The sequence below is a fragment of the Candoia aspera genome, chromosome 5 (assembly GCF_035149785.1).
Source record: "Candoia aspera isolate rCanAsp1 chromosome 5, rCanAsp1.hap2, whole genome shotgun sequence".
NCBI classification, from domain to species: Eukaryota; Metazoa; Chordata; class Lepidosauria; order Squamata; family Boidae; genus Candoia; species Candoia aspera.
The window spans coordinates 15,478,615-15,501,186 of NC_086157.1; the positions used below are offsets into that span (position 1 = coordinate 15,478,615).

Here is a 22,572-nt window from a genome sequence, read left to right on the forward strand (position 1 = left end):
CTACACAGAAAACTCCTCAGGAACAGACATTTTTCTGCTCATGATATCCAGTGGAACACAAGCTGCCTTCCACAAACCCAAAATCCTGATTTCAACCTTGTGGAAAGCTGAGGAAGAAAAAAAATGGTTTTGCGTCAGATAATTTTTTATGGGTTTTAATCCATATAGTTGTGAAACTGAAATTAGAACACAGTGTTGGTGTTACATAACTGAGATCTTGTTTAAACTTATCTCAATCTGTTTTAATCTTTTTAAAACTAGTCCAAAGTTATTAAAGGCAGATCTTCAAAACTGGTGGTACCCATTCAAAAGCTGCAACTTTTAAACTCATGATTCTGCAGATCGCTGACAGTATTGGCTGTAATCAGCATGACTTCATTCATAGTTTTTTTTACAGAAAGCAAAAAAAAATTTCAGATATAATTTATGTCTAATATAAGTATAAATCATAAAACAAGGGATGAAGAAAATTTACATCAAGTAGAAAAAAGTTCATTTACAAAATAGTCTGAACTGCTGATGCTCAAGACATGAAGCCACTTCTAAAAATCATCCTGTGGGTTGACAGCGTGTGTGTGTGATTTTTTAAAAATAAAAAGGTTTCTTCCACCATCCAGCTACACATAGGCATTTTTGTCGAAGTGCTTTGGAGGGCTCTTGGATGTTTTAAAATCTGCTGAGTAGGCCTTGGTTCGAGTAGATACCACAGAAGCAGGTCTGTTGTATGTATATATCATCCTGAAACATGAGAAAGTTTAGAGCTTACTCTCTAAATATCAAGAAATATTGAAAGGAAGATGTTATGGGGCTATGCAGCACTTCAGGTGTTGTTATAAACAGATGTTTCAGAATACAAGGAAGGGTGAGCACAGCTGCTCTCTGCAATTCATTTAAAGCAGCTGCATCAATTTCCAGGATCATGTGGCTGCCATGGAAACCTCCCACACTGCCTTACAATCCTGGAAAAAGACATGGCTGTTCTGATGAATCACAGGGACTGCATGTACTCACACCTCAATCACAAGAAGGATATCATTACCCATCTGTAGTGTTTGAGGTGGGCAAAAACTTTTCAGACATGAGATTTTAATACTAGTGGCAGAGATAACATGTCCACTGGTGCTGATGTGTACATCACTGCAGTTCAAGAGGCTGCTTATGGTCAACTTTCAATATTCTCTTAAGTGACAGTTTAACAAGAAGAGTGTTAATACTTTGCTAGTCCTTGGGAAAGGCTTTCTGTGACCAAAAGTATGGAGTGAAACTCAGAACAATTTTCAAAACTCCTCTTCTGAAGGAGTATTTACTAGCAAGGCCGAACCAGTTTTTTCAAACTAAGCTAAAGATTTTTTGCACAGCAGTCTTGAGCTTGTGATCAAATACCTAGAAAAATATAGGTGTGTCCTGAAGAATATTCCCATGCTGAGTATCACTTTGTGGAAAGCTCAAATTGCCTTAATGACCATAACATGGAGGTCAAACAGTCAAAAGCCCTGCAGGTTCAAATGCTAAGAACATGAGTCAACGGCCAAGCCAGGAGAGGGAGCTGCCACCTTATTGATGGCACAATGGAGGCTGGTCTGTGGGGCACTCCCAAAGGTCACACAGCTTCCCTGCTCATATATCTACAACTGTTTCACACTGAAAAAATGAGAAGGGGTTTTGTTACCTGCTCTTCAGAATCTACCCACTTGATTTTCAGAAGGGAATAAAAGGGTTTCTTTAGCAACCATTTCTCATTGCTTCAGTCATGCTAGCAGCCCCTGATTATTATTTTTTGTATCATACATACTTGATCAAGCATAGAATCATGAGATCACGCTTTTTTTTCTCCATGCCATATACTGTAGCAAGCTGCTCTTAAAACAGTTTCAAATACAGCCTTAAGCATGACATTCAGTTTAAATTTTTGAAATGTACTTGTTTGTCCCAAAGAGTGCAACTTGAATCTGCTTACACAGAAGTCAGTCCTATGTGATTCAGTGGATCTATTCCCAAACAAGACTGGGTTATGTGTAGCTCATGCTGGAAAGTGTAGAACCTCTCATGACTTCCTGTCACAACAGGACTTCCTGTACATTTATTGTCAACATTCTCAACACAACAGGTAAAATCATAGCAAATGCACTACTGCACTGCACTTTCTGTCTTCCTCTCTAGATCCCAATTCTGACCCAACACCTTCATATTTTGTGAACTGGGGGAGGGGAAGCAAAATTAATATCCCACTTAATAGATGAAAAGGAAAAGAAAGCTTGGAAAGATAAGTACTAATGAATACTGCTGTTTCAGTACTATTCAAGGTAAAGTACTATTCAGAATAAAGTACTGTTCAGTACTATCAGGATAATCGGAAGAGGTTGGGAAGCGGTTTGACAATTATAAATCCATATTTCTGTGATAACAAAATGCCCAGTAAACTCAAACATAAGCCCTGATTCATGAATCATGACATTCATGGTTCTTAAGAGCACTGAAAATGCAGTGTGCATCATCTTAAATAGGAAGCACTAAGCTATCTACAAGAGCCAGTTCAGTGTAGTGGTTAAGGCACCAGGCTAGGAACCAGGAGACAGTGAGTTCTAGTCCCACCTTAGGCACAAAGCCAGCTGGGGGACCTTGAGCCAGTCACTCTCTCTCAGCCCTAGGAAGGAGGCAATGGCAAACCAGTTCTGAAAAACCTTGCCAAGAAAACTGCAGGGACTTGTCCAGGCAGTCTCCAAGAATCAGACACAACTGAATGGATAGAAAAAAGGCATCTACATGGTATCAATGATCTTTCAGCTTCTGTTACACAACATCTAATGCTATGCTTAAATCTTACAGAGATGAGCAACGTCAGACAAGCTTTTTCCATAAAAGCAAAGGGTCCTTAAATCCCATTTTTTTTCCAACCAAAATAACCTTACAGTGACTACTAACTGTAAGGTTATCTCTGAAAGATATGCAGATTGGATTGATGCTGCTTATCTTCTTACAAGTTTAATAATTAGAAATATGCTAATACTTTAATTTCAATAAAAGCAGTGCTCTGTACCTTGAAGTTTGTTTGTTTTCAGCAATGGAGAAGCAGAAAATGCTGCCACCAATTATGCAAAGTGACGCTCCAGCCCAACCAATGAATAAAGCTGCTCCTAGTTCATACCTGCAGATAAGTGATACATTCATGTTTAATAAATAGTTTGATCACCAAATCAGTTTCATTTATTTCATGGGGAGGGTTGACAAAGATAAATGAAGACATTCACTGTATTAACAAACATTTAAATAATTTTTACCGATAATGTTCTTTCCGCTGTAAGCATCGCCCCCCAAAATCAGTACGCATGGCAAACATTGCTCATCCTGTCTAAAGTAAGCCATTTGTATTATGGTTAGTAGTAATGGGATAAACACTGAAAGTTTAATTCGCTGTTCACTTCCCCCATTCCCAGATTTGGAGAAGTTACTAAATGCTGTCTTGCTTTCCAACTCTATCCTAACAAATGTATTTACAAGGAAGGAGCCCATCAATCCCCAGCAATAGAAAATACTGGTGGTTTGCTGCATATAATTCAGCAATAACAACCACCTATTAGAGTAATTGTAATGGAACAATCCATTATCTCTTCCTTGGTCAAAGAGAGAGCACTTCTAGTAAAGATACTCTGCATAACCTGGCCTTGTACAAAATGGTATCATTTGTTGTAAAGGTTGCAGTTTTGGTTGCAATAACTACAAAGATGAAAATGGTCCTAGAATATGAGTACTAATCAACTGTTAGTTGGTTTAAATTCGGAAGCAGAGCAGAAGTTATTTTAATTTTTGTTAGTTTATTTTGCTCTAGATATGTTGTACTGAAATATATTTTTCAAGGCTTCTGTCTAACACGCAGTGGAGGACCCCCAGATCAAGGCTACAGATCTTATAATCTACCATCCTAACATCACGGAGATACTAATGGAATTAAAAGGCAGCAGTCATCGTTTTATTTCATTACTGCCAGATTAGACTGTATTTAAGGCAGGCTAGGTAGCTTTGGTTCCTGTAAACCAGGCAGACAGAAAAAAAAAACAGTAAGTAAAGCATCTCCTACCTCCCATCTCAGTATTTTTTTCAACTGGACTTACTTTTGTGCAATAAATGTGGGGTCAAAGAACTCAGATGTGATTCGGTGGGCATAGAGGGAGCAACCAGTCAACGCGCTCAGTCCTAAAAAATGCATCAAGTGAAGAACAGATCAGTATCTCAAAATGCTTCAAAACACATCAATCAGATTCTACAAATCCTACAAACTAACGAAATCAGCAGCAATTTTCCCATTCAATTTGAAGTGGAAAATCACACAACATTAGCCTTGATCATTTCATATTTACCTGAAAGAATAAAAATCAGGCCAGCAAAACAAGCAATTTTAGCTTTAGTTTGGTCTGAGCCTCCAACTTTTGTACACTTCATCCCAATCAGTGCAAAAACAGAGCCAAAAAACCCAAGGCAGACAGCAGCAATCATGAGTCCTCTGCAAGCCTGGATGTAACCTGAAAATGCAAGAAGAAATTGAGCGATGTCCAGGTTCAAAGGGTTTCAGTATAGGTCACCTGGGGTGCATAAGAAACATTCCCTGTCTCTTCTAATTAGCTGAACTCCTCTTAGGCAAATCTCCACTCTGCCTTCACAGTCTTTGCAATAATTCACATGGCAGCACCTAGCATAGTGGAAGAGCTGGGAGAGGACACAGGGAGTAATACAAATCTGAATACACTCAGGTTATATTAGAAATAAAAAGGTTCCCAACTTTACTGATAACAGCATATAAAGATACGCTGTTGGTTCAGTGTCCTTAGCAACATTCAAAGTGTCAGGGCTTGGAATATTGCGACTAATTTGCAAGGCCTTAAGGGGTCCCCAATTTGAGTTTCCGGAGAGTCCCATACCTGCCTACAGTGCAAGTGGAGCCAGAATGCCATATAATGTTTTGAAAAGGAAGCTATATGCAATAGCCAGCAATGATGTGGAGTAATTTAAGAGCTATGAAATCATCACAAGGCTGAGGTCCGTAACACCTAGATAAACTTCTTCCTACCCGTTAGTCCAGCATATGTTTTTTCTCATGACAATTCTAAAGAATGAAGGTTGGACCACACTCAGAGTGATCTGGGAGCCCTATTAATAACCTTCCTGGGAATCCAGAGGGAGAACTTACTTCCTATAGTGCACTCAGATAAAGCACATTTATACATAGCTCTCTCATTTGTTTACTCCTGTATCATGGTGCTCATACTATACAAAGCTGAAAAATATTAGCCTGCTTCCCCTTAGTATTTTCATGCTAACATAAATGCTCTCCCAAACAGTAGGGGATTTGGGATGGGGCCCAATATGGATGTAAATCTATATCTTTCTTAGATTAGAGCAGAAAAGAAAAGAAAATGGAAATTAATTCCAAGAGAAGAGAAAGGACCCTCTGAGCCCTTTACAGTACGTGCTTCTAATCTTGAAGCACAATTAGGAAACAGAAGCATCATGTCAGCACTGAAATAGGCTACCTGCTGCTATCAAAACCGGCATTTGCTTAGTGTCTTGTCACGCTGTAGAGACATTTGTGCTGACTGTTTTCTCTCTGATGTTATTACCATAAAATTTCAATGAAGCTATAAAATAAATTGATGTAAATATTCTTACATGGCAAGAAGCTTCGCTAGTCACCTACTCACCCTGCCTATCTTTTACAGATGTCATAAGAGTTGACATCTGCAGAAATGATGCAAAGAAACCCATGTCATAACAAATGTATAACCCACAATGATTGTGTCTGATCAGCTGTTTCCACAAAACCTTCCAGCAATAAACTTTATTCCTGCATGCTTCAAAATTCAACACCCTCAGGGATTTGCTCTACAAACTTACGGAAACATTTGATTCTCTTTTACAAGGCCTTTCCATTTTTGCTCAATTGAAAATCAAGTGATTTATTATTTTTATATGAAGAGCTTTCAAATAACATCTTGCTGGTACAAACTGTGGCTGCAAAGTGCCTATAGCTGCTTATAAAACAGACTTTATGAAGAAAGGAAAGGGAATTTGGAGCAGGTAGGCCATAATATGGGACTGAATTGTGATCACCTTCAAACGAGGGGGGGGGGGAATAAGGTAGCTCCCTCCATATTAATTTATTTCTTCTCTCATTCATTTTGTCTGCTTGAACTAATACTGATGAGTTGTTTTCAACTGAAGCAATAAAGACCAGAAATTAAATAAATCAACATTATTTTAAGAAGCTGAAATGCCCCCAATCCTTTTTTAAAGAAAGAGGTTAACAGTGGATCAAAACATCAGATCAGCTCAAGCTCAGAGTTAACTGCCTTTAATTTAGCAATGCAAATATTCAATTGCTAATGGGTCCCTTTCTCACCTTCCAGGAACACAAAGGTGAAGTCAGAATGAATTCGTGTATTTTATGTACTAAGTCAGGCATTTTCTCTGTATTTTGCAAGGAATTCTCAATATAAAAACAATACTGAAAGAAAAGAATAAGGATTTTCTAGCCCTGCCAAATTTTTTGCTTTCATTTTGCAACTTCTGTGATTTTCTGTTGTCAAGTCAGGAAGTCACACGTACTTTGGCCCAGCAGGGAAGCACAGCGGCTAACTCAAGGCACAACTGAAGTCCAGAGGGTGGGGATGACAGGAAAAGAGGAGGAGGAAGGTGTATTAGGCATGTTCTCCACCTTGAGTTATTTATAAAAATAATGAAGGGATAGAAAAGAAATAAACAAATAAACAAATAACCTGGGAAATGGTGGGTAACTTCCATAGAGCAGGAAACAAAGCAGGCAATTCCTTCTCCAGCCCTACTGCATCTGCATCCCATCCCCGAGTGGTTTTGCTGCACAACACACTTGCCCATAATTCATATAGCAAAGTTTACCCTATCTTCTGAGTTTACACGACATTTTGCAATGTACAGTAAGTTACTTGTCCTGACACTACCTATCTCTGTTTGCTAATCAGTCTCAACCACAAGCTAGCCACCACATTTTTTTAGTCCATAATGTTGGGCAAATCCAGTAGGCATGGATAGTTTATGACTAGCTTAGTTTATGGCTCCATGTGCTGTGCAAATCCAGAAAATGGGTTAGTTGAGTAAATATGGTTAACCATGGCTGAGCATGTCATGTGAACTCAGCCACTGCTTTGGATTCACACAAGCATTAGACTAAAATATGGTTGGCTAGTTCACAGCTTGATGTGATATGTAAGCCCAGCCATTATGATTGATCTAATGTTTGGTGTTTTGTACGAATGCAGCCGATATAAATTAATCCAAATACAAATAACTGAAAGAATCACAGCATTCCCATATTCTCTCTCTGTTTAAATGCTCCTACCGTTCCTCTGTTGTTCCTGCTTCAAAGTTCAATTTATCTTTCTGGATTCTATATAGTACACTGATGGCACAGAGAAAACCAAGAGAAAAAAGTATTTCCCCTGTTCCTCATGCAAGAAGTGGATCTACTCAAAGCAGACTTGGCCAAAGAGAATGGTGGCATTTCTTTTAGAGAGTGGGATAATTTCCATGTTCTTTTCCAGCTAACACTCTGTAGTAATTCCAGTGCTAATCCAAGAAGCAGGAGAGGGGCTTTGTGGATGTTAGCAATGACGAAAGTGCCCTATTTTTCCTCATTTGTCTTATAATTTAAAATGAACTTTCAATAGTTTATTCATCTACTTCACTATACAGATTATCAATAGGTCAAATACCACAAGCAGCCCTTGTCAGCAACTGTCAGCCAATTTGCCTGTGATCAGTTTTGGGCTGCATCCATTCTGATGATACACGTAATTAAGATTAAATTTCATTCAGAGTTCAACAGATGCATACAAATGACTGAATTCAAATTTAGGAGGTTCATCTACCACACTTCATAATAAAGCATAGCAACACACGAACATACATCTCTTCTAAAAGACCTTTAATAAAAAGACAATAGCAGTAACATTTTTGGTGCAGGTAAAGAGAGCAGGAGCAGTTAAGAAGTTAGCAACCAGATAACCGAATGCTGTCAGTAATCATTCAATCATTATTTGCAGCATTTTTGCCCCTGAGGAAGTCCCTGTGTCTTCCACAGCAGTGGGATTCCAATCCTGGTCAGGCATGGAGAGCAGGTTGAGCAAATCCCCAGGACCCCAGGGCTATGAAACGGAATAATCGGACATGTTTTCTCTGTGGTATATGCTATTCCAACATGATATAAAGACTACAACAGATGCTTTTAAAAAGTTACCTGGCCAGACCAAAACATAGGTTACATAGGTTACTTTTATGGTGAACAGAGATCTCAAAATCACCTATCCAACTGCCTAATTCTGCTATCCCCTTTATTTGAATTTGTACAATTTTGTATTTTATTAAGGGTTTTATACTGAGTGAGACATGGTCTTTTAAGCAGACCTAACCATAAATGCACATGCATAATTTCAAGCACAAATGTAGGTCTGGAGCACATTCTCACTTCTTTGTGCATCTCTAGATAAGGAACAACACAGGAAATATCACACCTGATGGAGCACCAGACATGGCTGTTGAGCTAGATTCTGCATGAAATGAAAAGTTACCTACACCAAGTTTTTATTACTAAAAAATGGGTATTTAGTGTAAAATTTCTCCTCAGCCCAAGTTTAGGGGGTCTTTCTTTGTAACTTTTTTTTTTTGCTACTCATGTAGATCAAAATTGGTCACAGAAGTCATTATTTTCTGACACATTCAATTTATTGGCATTGTTAGTAGCTAATTAAAACATTAAATGTGCTGAAGCATGAAGCTATTTACCCAGAGGTCCTTTCAAGGTAATTTATAGCTATATCTCCTAGGCAAAATGGTAAACATTTACTCCAACCACAACAACATGGCTGCCATCCATCACTTACATGCTGGCATGTGATTTTTTACAAAGAATAGAGTAAGGAGTAAAGGAAGGACATAATTAGTTGACACAAGCAAAGTGTACCAGATTCATATGGCCAGTGCGACGAGAATGTGCAGAATGGTCATCTAATCCAACTCACAGGGCACTCTGAACCATTAACTAACAATGCAAGCTGGATTTGCACAATATTAAACTAAAATGTGATTGACTATTTTGTGGTTCAGTGTATTGTATAAACACAGCCCCTATGTCAAAGCAGGACTGATCAAATGTCTAGAACCAATTCTCTCCAAGTAGTCCAAAAAGATAAGAAGAAAGGAAGATGCACATATGAGCAATACGGCAGAGACACCCAACCAAAACAAGAAATTCAAGACAAGGAGACAATCCTTAGAAGTGTGAGTAGCTGGATAGAAAAGTTTTTTAGCCTGGCTATTTGGTGATCTATGTTACATACTGGGATTATAACAACCAACCACAGTGCTTCTGATTGCCATCTCACTGCCATACCAGTGGAAGAACCAAGTGTGTACCTGTGTACATTATACGCATTTGTATGTATTATGTATGTCTTTAGGGCTACCCTATCTAGGCTGCAAAAATGCGAACTGCAGAAAACGTCCTTTGCTACCATCTGGTGGTCATCTGGACTTTTGCAGCACAGGTAACATAGCCATCATGCATTATTTACTAGGCTTAATACTCAGGTAGGGAACCTAAGAGGACTCCAAATGTTTCTGAACCCCAGTCCCCAACAATCCCAACTGGCACAGGCAGAGATCAAGGAACTAGGAAGTGTAGTTTTCTTATTAATTAATAATAAATAAATAAATGTTAATTAATGTTAATTATTAATATTAATTCATATTAATTAAGTGAATTTGACACAGGATTTTACACACATTTTAAAAAGCTAGTCTTGTAATGAGGCTAACAGCCAGAATACCATTTATACTCACAATTAAAAAACAAAAAAAGGCACAGTAAACACTACTAAAAATATCAGTTTAGACACTTTTCAATTCTACAAAATGATTATTTGAAAAAAACCTATTCAACTAATTTTCTCCCTATGGTAGCAATAATTTGTCATATGCAGGGCATACTCAGGTTCACCTCCCATCAGCCAGCAGCACTGTCACTGCCAAGGATGATGGGATTAACAGACTCTGCTCTTGCTACAGGCAAAAAAGGAATTTTATGGCAATGAAAGGAAGTTTTATTCCTCTCACTCTAAATAACACCATCACTGACACTGGCTCTTTAGAAAGACCCTAAAGCAAAATTGAGGTTAGTTTTGACAGCCTGGGAGTGGAGGCAATAAGACTTTAACTATAAGTGAGTGGAAAAAAAGAAAAAAGGAAGCCTGGCACCCTTTGGGGGTCAACAGATGGGCACCCAGCCCCACTACACAAAATATCCCTGCAGTTCAGATGGGTAAACAGATCCAGAAGAGGACTGGGCATCATCTATTATCACACCATTTGTTAAGAAACTCAAGTTGAGCTATGTGGTTATTACATGTTATACTTACAACTGTGCCAGTAGCAATTCTTGCATCACTGTTTTGTTTTTTTTAAATACACCCAGAAAGATGGAGTTACAGATATTTACAAAGAGAAGGATCAAAGTCATAACAATTTATTTTTTACTAATCCTTCAATGATTTTTTAAAAAAAGTTTATTATTTTTTCAAAGTATAGATAAAACATGAAAAGATAGAAAAAGATTGGAAGGAAAATAAAAAAGAGACAAACTAAAAAAGTACAGAAATAAATAGAAAAAGATACAAAAAGAATGACTTCCAAATGCTTCAATCATTTTGACATTATTATGAGTAACCAAAATCTATTTATGATAATTGACAAAGTTTCATACAATAGTGAGCACAACAAAACATAAATAAAACTATAATATTAAAATTTAAAATATGTAGCCAATAGTCTTTCTAGCATTTTAAGCTAGCTGTCATGACTGAAGAATTTTTTTCAACTTTTTGAGAGATTTCTGAGGAATTCTCTGCTAACAAAAAGAGCTCATTCTCATCTATAGGGCAACATGACTGATTAATAGAGGGGAGGCTTAGTCCAGAAAACCATACATGATATAATAGACAGCTCAACAAAACATGCAACACAGGTTCTACTATACCCTCAAAGGGCGGACGGGATTCTGGAACAAGATGCTGCTGTACCTCCTCTCCAGAGCCATGAATGGTAAGACAGTAGCCCTAACAGGTAGGAATCGACTTGTAGGGCATATTCCTTTATGGATTAATTACCCTAAACTGATAAAAACTATTCAATTATACAGGACTCTGAGAACGCCTGTTGTCTATTCATTTTAGGTATTTTCTGTTGCCCTTCAGCCAATAGAAAACTGTTTACATGGAAATGAAACAGAATAAAAATATATAAAATGAAAATATAAAAACAGTACTAGATTCATAATACATCATTTAGAGTTATTGGAAAGTTAAATATTTGAGAGAATTAAAATGTTTACAAATAAATGGGGTGATACCAGTAATGAGGCCTTCTCTCTATCCATTACCCACTTTATTATTTTTTATTTATCAAATTTGTCACTGCCCATCTCCTCCCACTGGAGGGACTCTGGGCAGTTTACAACAATATAATCCAAAAAACAATACATATATAATAAAATTCCAATATAAAATACACTATAAAACAATTTCACAAAGCTACTAAATATAAATAAAATCCAGATGGCTGTGGTCTCATTTAGTCATTGTGTAGGAGGGGCACTTCAAGGCACTAGCCAACCCCAAGTATGACTATTCTCCTCCCTGCCCCAAGCCCGGTGGCAGAGCCAGGTCTTCAAATTCCTCTGGAAGGCTAGGAGCGATGGGGCTAACCTCACTCCCAGGGGCAAGATGTTCTAAAGGGCAGGCGCTACTGAAGAGAAGGCCCACCTCCTGGACCCCGCCAGATGGAATTCTCTTATTGATGGAGTCCGTAGGATGCCCCCTCTGCATGATCAGGTGGGACAGGCTGATGTAGCAGTGAAGAGGCAGTCCCTTAGGTAGCCTGGTCCCATGCCATGTAGGGCTTTAAAGGTGATAACCAACACCTTGAATTGGACCTGGAAGCAAACTGGTATCCAATGCAGCTCGCATAGCAAAGATGTTATATGCACCCTTCTAGGGGCACCAAAAATAGCCCGTGTGGCTGCATTCTGGACCAGCTGAAGCTTCCGGATACTCTTCAAGAGTAGCCCCATGTAGAGCGCATTGCAATAGTCAATATGGGAGATAACAAGGGCATGAGTGACTGTTCAAAGCAACTGTTGTCTTAGATGTTTGGGATGCCTAGAGGAAACAAGACTTTAAACACATCCTCTATCACACATATATTGTGACTTCATAAAGTTAGAAATGAATTCCATTTGCTGGCTCCTACTCCTACATTTTGGGTTGGTTCTTATATCACATTTAATCAAAACTTAGTTAAGAGGTGAATGAATTGCACTACTGCCTTCTATTCACTCACTGGTTCCCCTCCTAACTGGCTGCATTGGTACAATTTCTAACATTATAGCTTTGTAAGGGTTAAGCATGTCATCCAAAAGTAGAACTAACTTCAAATTAATCCACTATAAAACATGGGTGCACTGTGTAGTTTGGAATTGTCAGAGATAGGATGTACCTTGGTAACTCATAATTTTACACTAACTTTCAGGTGTGCAGGACTACAGCTTCTGTCAACCATTCATGAACATGCTGGTAGGAACCTAATAAGCATTTTGTAATCCACACATCTAGAAAGGACCAGATTATAAATCCTTCTGAGAAGGATACTGTACTGCACCTGCACTCTCACATTTGTATTTATAAAGTCCAAGTTTTCAGATTGGAGAGAATAAAACTGCACCTGCAGAAATCCTGTTTTGTGAAACCCTTAGAAGATTGCGATTGCCTGTCCTTCTTTTTACCAGATCCTCAGATGAAAGAGATTGAGTTTCTTTCCAAGTATTCTGTCCTCCCCTGAAGGCTCAAGTTTTAGGTAAGACTGATTCACAAACATAGCTTCACTTGGAATTCACAAATTTACCCTAAGGATGAGGTGAAGACCTCTATATTTTACCTCTGAAACAGAGGAAAGAGTTCATAGTATCACAAGATGGCAAGGGACCTCTGGGTCAATCCGCCTAAAACCAACACAGTAATATGTTCCCTTTGCCTGAAAGCATCTGCAGGCAGCGGCAGAAGCCAAAAGGAATCAACAAACATGACTGTATCTGGAAGAAGACAATACAGTACACTTTTTATTATTCAATCAAAGGAATATACAGCGATTTCCATCCAATTCCATCATTATGTTTTGACTCTGACAAGCCCAGTACATACAAAAACAAAACAATTATTTAGGTGACATATAATTACAAACAGATGTATGAGTGAAATATACACCCAAGAGATTGGAATAGAAAACGGAACAAAACTCAAAATGGGTTTGCTATCTTTGAGAAATGGGCTGGGAAAGAAACATTTTTTTAAAAAAAGAAAAATTGTAGGGAAAATACTTAATAATTACTGATTTGACAATACAGTAGTGCATGTAAAGACAATCGTGGAATTATAACTATGTCATCAGGATGTGTAAAAAAGCAAGGGTAATTTTGCATCAAGGATAAATGATTTTCAGGTTACAACACATAACAGTTCTACTCTGTCCTGTGCTGGTGAGGTAAATAATGTGTAATTGAGCAATTCTAGGTGCCACATTTTAAGAAATATTTAGGAAAAAAAATGAAGAGATGCAAAGGAGGAAAAACAAGAATGATCAGGGGACTAAAAACGAAATCTTACAAGGGTAGACTGAGGACTGAGGCTACATCTAGCCTTAAGAAAAGACAACCATGGGAAGTTGTAACATTTTTCAAGGAAGTCACACAAAAGAAAGTCTAATCTGTTTCCTGTTTGTCTGGAGGCCAGGACCAGAATTATATTTTTAAATTATGAAGATTTATTCTTTCTGAGAATTGTAATTTTTTCTTAAAAGTGAGGAAAAAGTCAACAAATCAGTCATCAAGAGTGCTAAGTAATTTGCCTAAGGTAGATGGGTTCAAGAAGAGATGGACACCTTGTGCATTAGCTCAGCTGTGAAGTTAATTCTGTTTAAAACATTACTATAAGCAAACATTAAAAAAACAATGTTGGTTAGTGTTTTATAAACTAATTGTAATTTGTTTTATTCTGCTTATGTTTGGTGCTACAAATTTGGGACATACTTCAGTACAATTTCATAGTATCATGAGAACATTTCCATGCAAAAGAAAAATTCATGTATCACCCCAAGACTCATAGTCTAATTAAGAACCTTCCAGGAATTCAGCTAATATGAACCAAAGTAAGCAATGAGTAAAATTATGATCCATTCATTTATTTCCTAGTTTTCTATCTACAATCTGTCATCAAGTTGGACAGGTCTTTCGAGACGCTAACGTGTGAGTAGTTGCATCACCCCTATAACACGCTTTATTAAAATCTGGTGGTGACTGTGATTAAAGGTGATACCAGCATTCTTCATATATCAAGAGAAATGTGGCATCTACCTGTCTCTTGGTAAAAAACGAAGAGACAGAAGCAGCAGCAGATGAGACTGAAAATCATAATGGAGAATATATTGCTCAACGCACTTTTTGTTATCACTGTGCACATATCATACCCTTAATTTTTAGCCACAGTATTGACAGCAATTTAAATCCATATTACCACAAAAAGAAAATGAATAGTAGCTGTTGCTTTACTCAGATGCTTTGTTAAGTGGAAACGTCAGACTTTTTTTGTACTGTATTACGTAACCTTATAAAAGAGGATGGCAGCTTCAGGGACAGGAAAATCTCAGCCCCCAAATTGTCACCCAGCAGCATAAACAGCCTGTCTTTCTATAATTAAACATCCATCATGAAACATATTTAATGATGGATAGTTAAACTACATAGAAATCTTTTTTAAAAAACCTCTGCCTTTTATGTATTTAGGAATCAAACTTTTACCCTGCTGCCATCAAACAACTCTTGGCAACTCACACAGTGTACATAAAACAAAAATTAAAACATCCATGGTCAGTTTAGAAAACAATTACAAGAACATGGATGGAAAAACCATAAAAAAACAAACTTACTAAAAGATAACAATAAAAATAAGGATAAAAAATAACAGGTAAGGGGAAAAAGAAAAAGAAGATGGTGTCAAATACAAACTTAAGGAAAAGACCCTCCACAAAATTTAACATTTTGCTAGCTAGCTAGCAAGGAGGGGCCAGCCTGACCAATACCAAGAAGCTGCTCCAAAGCACTGGCACTGCCCCAGAGAAGCAGCGCTTCTAGCTTCAGCCCTCTGAACCTCTCAGAAATATGTGACTGTAAAGTAAATTTCCCTGGATGCTCTAATATGTTGGGCTGGTGCTGACTGGAGCAGGCAGACCCATCAGTCCTCAGGTGCCAAGCCATAAAGGGCCTGTGCTTTCAGTGTTACGTGCTCCCAATGATAAGAACTAGTAAGTATGTGGACTGCTGCATTCTGGGCCAGTTGCCATTTCTGTGTTGCCTTTAACAGCAGCTCCATGAACAACGTATTGTGGTAGTCTAACTGGATGGTAATGAAGGCTTGAATTACTTAAGCCGGATCCTTCTGCCCCAGATATAGCTGCATTTGGCACACCAACGGAAGCTGGGCAGAGGCCCCTCTGACCATGGCTTCTACCTGCTTTTCCAGAAGGGCTCCCAAATTGCAGACCTGCTCCTTCAGGGATAGTGTCTGCTTGTCAAGAGACATCACTGGTTGCAACAGGAAATCCTGATGTACAAGCAACAACTCTTGAGCTCAGCTTTAGACTGTTCTCTCCCATCTTTACAGCCTCCAGGCACCAGGAAATGACATTAACAGCATCTCTCTCACAGCCAGAGCAGTGATCTATAATTGGTATCATTGGCATACTGATGCCCCACACTGCCAGAGGACCCTACCCAGTAGGTTTACATAGATGTTAAAGGGCAGGGGACAGAGGGCAGATCTGTGCAACACCCACATATCAGGGGCTGACAGGCTGATCTCTCCTCCCACATTACTACACACTGAAACCACCCACTGAGGAAGGAATAGAACTGTTGGAAAATAATGCTTCCCTTATCCAAGCCCGGCAGGTCATCCAGCAAGATACCACAGTTGATGGTATCCAAGGTGCTGAGAGGTCCACGAGGGGCACATTCTCCCAGTCCAGGTCCTGGCAGAGGACATCCAAGAGAGTGACCAATGCTACTGCATTCACATATAGAGTCCAAATAATCCTCTTCTTCTAGCGTGCTATGAAGCTAGTCTGCAAGTACCATTTTAATAACCTTACCCAAAAAAGGGAGCTGGAAAAGGGATGATAGTTGTTCAGAACCACTGGTTTCAGGGAAGGCCTCTTCATAAGGAGGCTCATCACAGCCTCACCCTCCTGTAAAGAGGTGTTGACAATCTCCTGGATCTATTATGTCAGAGCACTAGCTCCTGAGTGACTGATTTTATTGCTATTATGTGACACACAAGGTATCAGCAAAGCATCCATGAATTTGTTATATTTTTACACGGCTCTGAACATGCTTTCTGCTACTCTGGTAATGGGAGAAAACAAAAAACAGTAGCTCCTTCCATAAGCCACAGGACTTCTAGCTGTCTTGGAAAACTAAGCCTCACCAAGTTAATGGTTTGCTCCACTGCCAAGAACTTGTGCCTCCACCCTCCCATCTCTGGGACTCTCCTGTCTACCCAAGAAGCCAAGGCTGCTGCTGCTGCTGCTGCTCCTTCCCCTCATGTCCTTTCTCACTGCATAGAGGAGCAACTTTACTCTCCCCAGCAGCAACTGGTGTGGGTTTCCTTTTCCTTCCCTTTCTGGCAGAGGCAAGGAAGAAGGGGATTGAGGCTGTCTGCCTGTTGTGTCACTTCCCATTGGCTGAATGGAGGGAATGTCAGCCAGTGCAGAAAGTGTACAGCAGGGAGAATGGCTGGGTGCTACCATTAGCAGGGCATGGCTATCATTAAGAGGCAAAGCGCTATCTGAAAAATTCAATGAAAACTCTTAGCTTTTGGAGGTAGAACATGCTAAACATGTAGTTAATGATATAGCGCAGCCCTTTGTGCTCTAAGAAAAAGTAGCAACCCAAAGAAACTAGCTAACAATATTGAGTCGAATCCAAGCCATACCAAACGGATCCATGGAAATGAAAGGAATCAGTGGATTTACTTTAAGTGTGACTAAATCTGGACCAGACCCATTAAAAATAAAAGCTCAGAATTAAGGTTTTCAGAATGTCTAATGGGCACTTATAAGTGGTCCCTCACAGTCTACAGTCCCCCAACTTATCTCATGTTAAAAGTATGAAGTCCAAAGTGTATGACTTCACATGTTATGTGATGGCAAGTATATGCCTACCAACCAGTATACCGTACATTGGGCAGCTATGGTCATTCTTCAAGTTATGGATATATCTGGTGTCATGCAGTGAAGAGAACAGATGACTAACCTTTTCCAACCAACTTACTGTATTCCTGTCTATGCCTCTGACAGTACTTAGCCTTTCTAAAAGAGAATTGCAAAGGCTCAACCCGCCGCAGGAGTAATACGAAAATCTGAGAACACTTGTTTTTTAATGTCACACGTGGTTACGTAGGCCTCACCTATATCTTCTAGAAGAGCAGTCCTCTTGGAACTACAGTGCCATTAGATAAGGGAATGAGTGATTACCCCATGTCATAAGTTCCAGCTAATTCTCCAAGCACCTGCTTTTTTCCATATATGGGGATAGGTACTTAGAGGACATTCACACATATAACATTCCATCCACTAAAGACAAAAATCTTCCTGGACCATACAAGAGGCTGATATGTTTCAATGTTCTGTCAGCAATGGACCGACAGTTGATCTAGGGAACTCAATAAGGCAACCTTCAGTTCTTCATCGCACCAATTTAGTTATACTGAACAATGACTTCCTGATGTATGACCTTCATTAGTATTTTGAATCCTTTTTGGAAGCCATCTTTAAAATGTTTCATTTACTTTAGTCTTGTGACATTCAATCTAAGTTCCATTTTTGAAGTGGCCGAGTTATGCCCAGAGTATCACCAGACATTAGAACTAGTTCTTAAATTACGGGTTCTAAAATACATCCTCAAAGTTACAACCTTTAAGGTTACCCATACTAAAAGACCATCGCCCAGGGAGTAATTGTTCTTGCTGTCCATGCTGAATGTTATAAATTTAATCCCTGACATGTCCAAATTGGTTGCAGGCCTAAGTCAATAAGAATACCATTACTGGGTTAGAGTCACTATGGCTTGACAAGTAGGTAAGGAAGATTGGTAAGTATATTCTTCAGATCCAGTAATAAGCCTTAACACTGATAAGCTTCAGCTCAATATCTAGCTGGGAATCCAGGGAGTTGTAAATGTAGGGATTATAACGAAAAAAAATCATTTTCAGGTACTGTAGGTCAGTCAGTTTAATTCCTTTCTTCCTTTATGGATTGGGGCAAAAAGGTGTTTCCACTGCTGCAAATGATCAGAGCAGGAATTCAGCATTAAACACATTTTTGGATGATACAGTCTATGCTCGGTATTCACTAAAAGTGATATGAAAAAAAAATCCAAAACTAAAAATTAAGTATTGTTATATTCTGTGCTCTGGCTGCAGTTTCCCTTGCTGAAAGAAATAAACATGTGGGCTAAATCTGGATGGACTGAATTTTTAAAAAATTTATAGCAGTAGCAGTGGTATTCTGCCAGCATAGCAATAAATTAACATTTACTTAAATTTAGTATTTTCATATTTAATCCTACTACAAGAGGGGGAAAAGATCATTTGAATTTATGTAACTCTTTTAATATTTCAAAGTGTCATAAACTTTTACTGTCTCTACCTCTGGCAGTACAAAAGCTGAGTAACTATTGAAGCTAAGCTATGCTAAGCTAACATTTAGAGAATCAACATACCAGTCACTTTACCACTCTTAAAGTATATATAACTGGAAGAGAACTGCACCTGAAAAACAAAACTAAAATATTTTGCACCAAGAAGAATAGTAAGGTGGGGATTTCCTTTTCATATCACAGCTTAAAAGTTAAATCCTCATTTTTCAACCAATCCTATTTCTCAGCTTTGAAGGAGCTTCAGGCTGTATACTTTTAGTGGACTCTCCTAAATTATGCAGGGAGATGGTAGGATAAGAATTAGAATTTTCAACCCTTTCTATAATTTGGGGGTACATGGGTTAAAACTAAAATATATGTACTAAGCCCTGCCCCAAAAGGTAGAAAACCACTTAACCACATGTTTAGCAGTGCGGTTTGGTGGGGGGGAGGGGGCTATGGGGCAGTAATAATGGGGCCTTGGGGTTAATTTCTCCCAGGAGCTACAAGTTTCCCATCTCCGCTCCACACCATGAATAAGTACTTGGCAACCACTACCACTCAAAGGGATGCAGTACACTAAATGGGTCTCCAGACAAGAGATTGCAGAAGAGATCTGGACATAGCTATAGTCCCTGGATGAAATGATCAACAAGGAGCTTCTGAGTGACTCCACCAGGGCAAGTCATTCTGGACAAACTGGTCCTTGACAGATTCATGGGACAGCTCTAATAGAAAAGGTAACTGAACAGGGCACCCTTGATTCGTCTGAGCTGTTGAGTCACACCATCTTCCTGATCCCTCCCAGCATATCCTTAGAGGAAAAGGGTGATGGAGGGTTGAAATGCCAGACACTATCTTATAAATACTGGCATAATTTTTTCAAGATATGGACACCCTGAGGAACTTTTTAAATCAACTGAAAGAGCCGTAATTAAAATAACTACATTTCAGATATTGTGGTTTTCTATTGCTTTATCCATGGCACTGAGATAAGAACTTGTGACAGGCAAATTCCCAAGGTGTTTTGGAGTACGAGTACAGCTTTAGAGCCAAGAATAATGTTCATTAGCAGCTCAAGTCCAAACAGGGCAAACGTATATTACATTTTATCTTACAAAAGAGAATGATCCGGAAAGCAGACAATATTTTGAAAGAAACATGCACTTGATTTTCTAAGTTCTCTTCAAAAAGAATCTTAACTAGAATGAGAAAAAAGAAAATTAATCCACTGTAGTTCAGACATTGCTTTCAATACTTTCACATCTCTAAATATGCAAATGATTTTTGTATGTGCAACTATTTTTCAACCAATTCTTCCACTATCAGCTAAAATCTATAAAAATAAGGAGACAAAGCAATCAAGTAACAGGGGAGCAAATAGTTTCAGATCCATCGTTATTCCTGTTACCATCTAAATTAAAGTGGTCCCATCTGGGGGCTAGAGCCAATCGCTCACTGGGTGCACTGATTTGGACCCCCCACCCCACCCTAGAGAGCTCAGCGCCCACGACTCGGAAGGGAGTCCCTTTCTGCAACCCCGCCGGGCCTCCCCCTCCAGCCCAGGAGCGGATGGCAGTCAAGGGCGCTGGGCAAGGCGGGCACCGCCAGCTTAAACGAGGGGAAGGCAGGGAGAGAAGGGGAGACTTGCAGACCGTCAAGCGCCAGCATGGAAGGGAAGTCCTTGCAGTTGGACACGCCGGTGGAGTCGGTCACGCAGGTCTTCCAAAGGTTGGCCCAGAAAGTAGCCGTGGTGATGACCGTGCCGTCGAGGGAGGACACCTTCCAGTAGTCGGTGGGCAGCGTGGAGGACACCAGCACCCAGCCCGAGATGACCAGCAGGAAGGCGAGGATTTCGACGGGCGCGCTGGCCATGGCCGACGGAGCGGGGCGGCGAGCGGCGAGGGAGCGCGATCCTCCCGCCTCGGCTCCACTTCCTTGCCGAATGGGCACAGCCGGCCGCCGCGGCCCCGGGGAGCTCCCACCCGCGCAGCATCCTCCGGCCCGGGGGGAGGAGTCACGCCTCCCGCCCAATCCGGGCCGTGAGGTGGCGCTGCTGGCGGGGCAGGACCGGTTCCGACGGCTGGAGAGCGACCCGGGTCTCCGGGTGGGCTGCCAGCCCAGGGCGCCGCCTTCCACCCGCACCCGGGGGCGGCCTTCTGGCGTCGTCTGAGCGGAGGACGGGGCCTTTCTTGCCAGCACAGCGAGAGAGACCCGGGGGTGGCGGCGGGGCCCTTCTCTTCCTCAGATGCCCCCGAGCGGAAAAAGTACACAGATCACTTCTGATTCGTCCCAAGTATTGGCAGAATATTGGGGTGAATTTCCCAACACGCGCAAGATTCTGTGATGTCCGTGTGAGAGAGGCTGCCTACAAATATGTAAAACGGGTCTGTCCAGGAGCTAGGTCGGTGCAGTTCCACACACACACGCACCCGCACCCACCAAATACTCTCTGGAGAGGGCTGCCATCTCCCCTGGCCCTCCGGGGAGCTACCGGAGGCAGCTGGGACAGGACCGAGGGCACTTTACCAGGGCTGTGACCAGCCAGCCTTCTGTTAGACAATGACGATAGCTGGACTGGGCTGAAAACAGGTTCCTCCCCTGTATTGGCTGAAGCCTCTCCTTGGTCACCAAGATCCATGAGTGAATGTGGCTCCCTGGTGCACCTTGGGTGGAGGAAGGCAGGCCAGGAAAAGTCAGCTTTACTAGCCTCATAATCAAACTGAGGCAGTTTTCTGCGTTCTTCCCAGTCTCATTCATCTTTTGGGGCATCTCAGGTGGGAGCAGCTCTAGATCAAAGCCACAGCAGCAAGCCATCATAACTGTTGTATACATCTTGTGAAAACATTCAGCCAGAAAATGTGCTATTATATTCTCACAGAATATGTGACACTTTATAAACTTAGCTGGAAAGAGTGTTTTCACCATGACAGATGTTACCTGTAAGGTAACTCTCCAGCATAGCTGAACCAAGGGTCCACCAGAACAATGTGGTTTGCAAAAGGTATAAGTCAATCTATCCATCCATCTCAACAGAGTTTTTTTTCAGGAATAAAATCACAAACAGCCATTTCTAGTTTCATCAATTATATGCAGAAGGCAACATTACTTGTTCTTTTGCCAGAGTAAACAGATTAGGGTCATCACGCCTATTGTTCTCCAGATTGTTTTTTCTTCTTCATTTACCCTCTTTATGTTGGGCCACTTGAAGTGGCGCTGTTTTAGGGTATGTTTGGTGCACTTGACTAAGAATAGATGGATGATTATTAGTTGAGTTGAAAAGTTATATATTTTATCGGGTTTGTTTAATTCTATAAAAGAGAACTTAGCAGACCAGGGTATTAGGCAAAGCTCTGAATGAAAGAAACAAAACACATCTGGGAGCTAAATATAGCAAACCTAGATTATAGAGATTACCATCCTCTCATTCACCCAGCCACCCCACTCCACCAATAATAATAATAATAATAATAATAATATCATCATCATCATCATCATCATCTAAATCAGAGGTAAATTTCAGTGGCTGAGAAAAACCACTCTTCTTTAAATAACATTTTCCATGGCAGTGATGTAATTTTATGACCAGAGCTAAACCAGTTTGGTTTGGATTTTTAGTAGTAGTTGGGGAAGATCTTGTGTTATTGTTGTTAGATTGGGGTTGGTAGCTTCTGCGTTACTTATCTCTCAGTTTATTGCTTTTACAATGCTGGGAGTTCCATAGGACCACAGAATGAAATTCAGAGGCCAAA

The 22,572-nt window shown here is 40.1% G+C and overlaps 1 protein-coding gene across 1 annotated transcript; it reads right to left on the minus strand.

Moving 5' to 3' along the window:
* Positions 1–416: 416 nt before the first annotated feature.
* Positions 417–20,703, minus strand: CLDN10 (claudin 10). The gene is made up of 5 exons (XM_063304312.1): positions 20,476–20,703; positions 4,356–4,517; positions 4,110–4,191; positions 3,038–3,145; positions 417–738 (listed from the first exon to the last, which is right to left on the minus strand). Exons 1-5 carry the CDS (start codon positions 20,693–20,695, stop codon positions 618–620), a joined length of 693 nt encoding a protein of 230 aa, XP_063160382.1. The 5' UTR covers positions 20,696–20,703; the 3' UTR covers positions 417–617.
* Between the last annotated feature and the right edge of the window lie 1,869 nt (positions 20,704–22,572).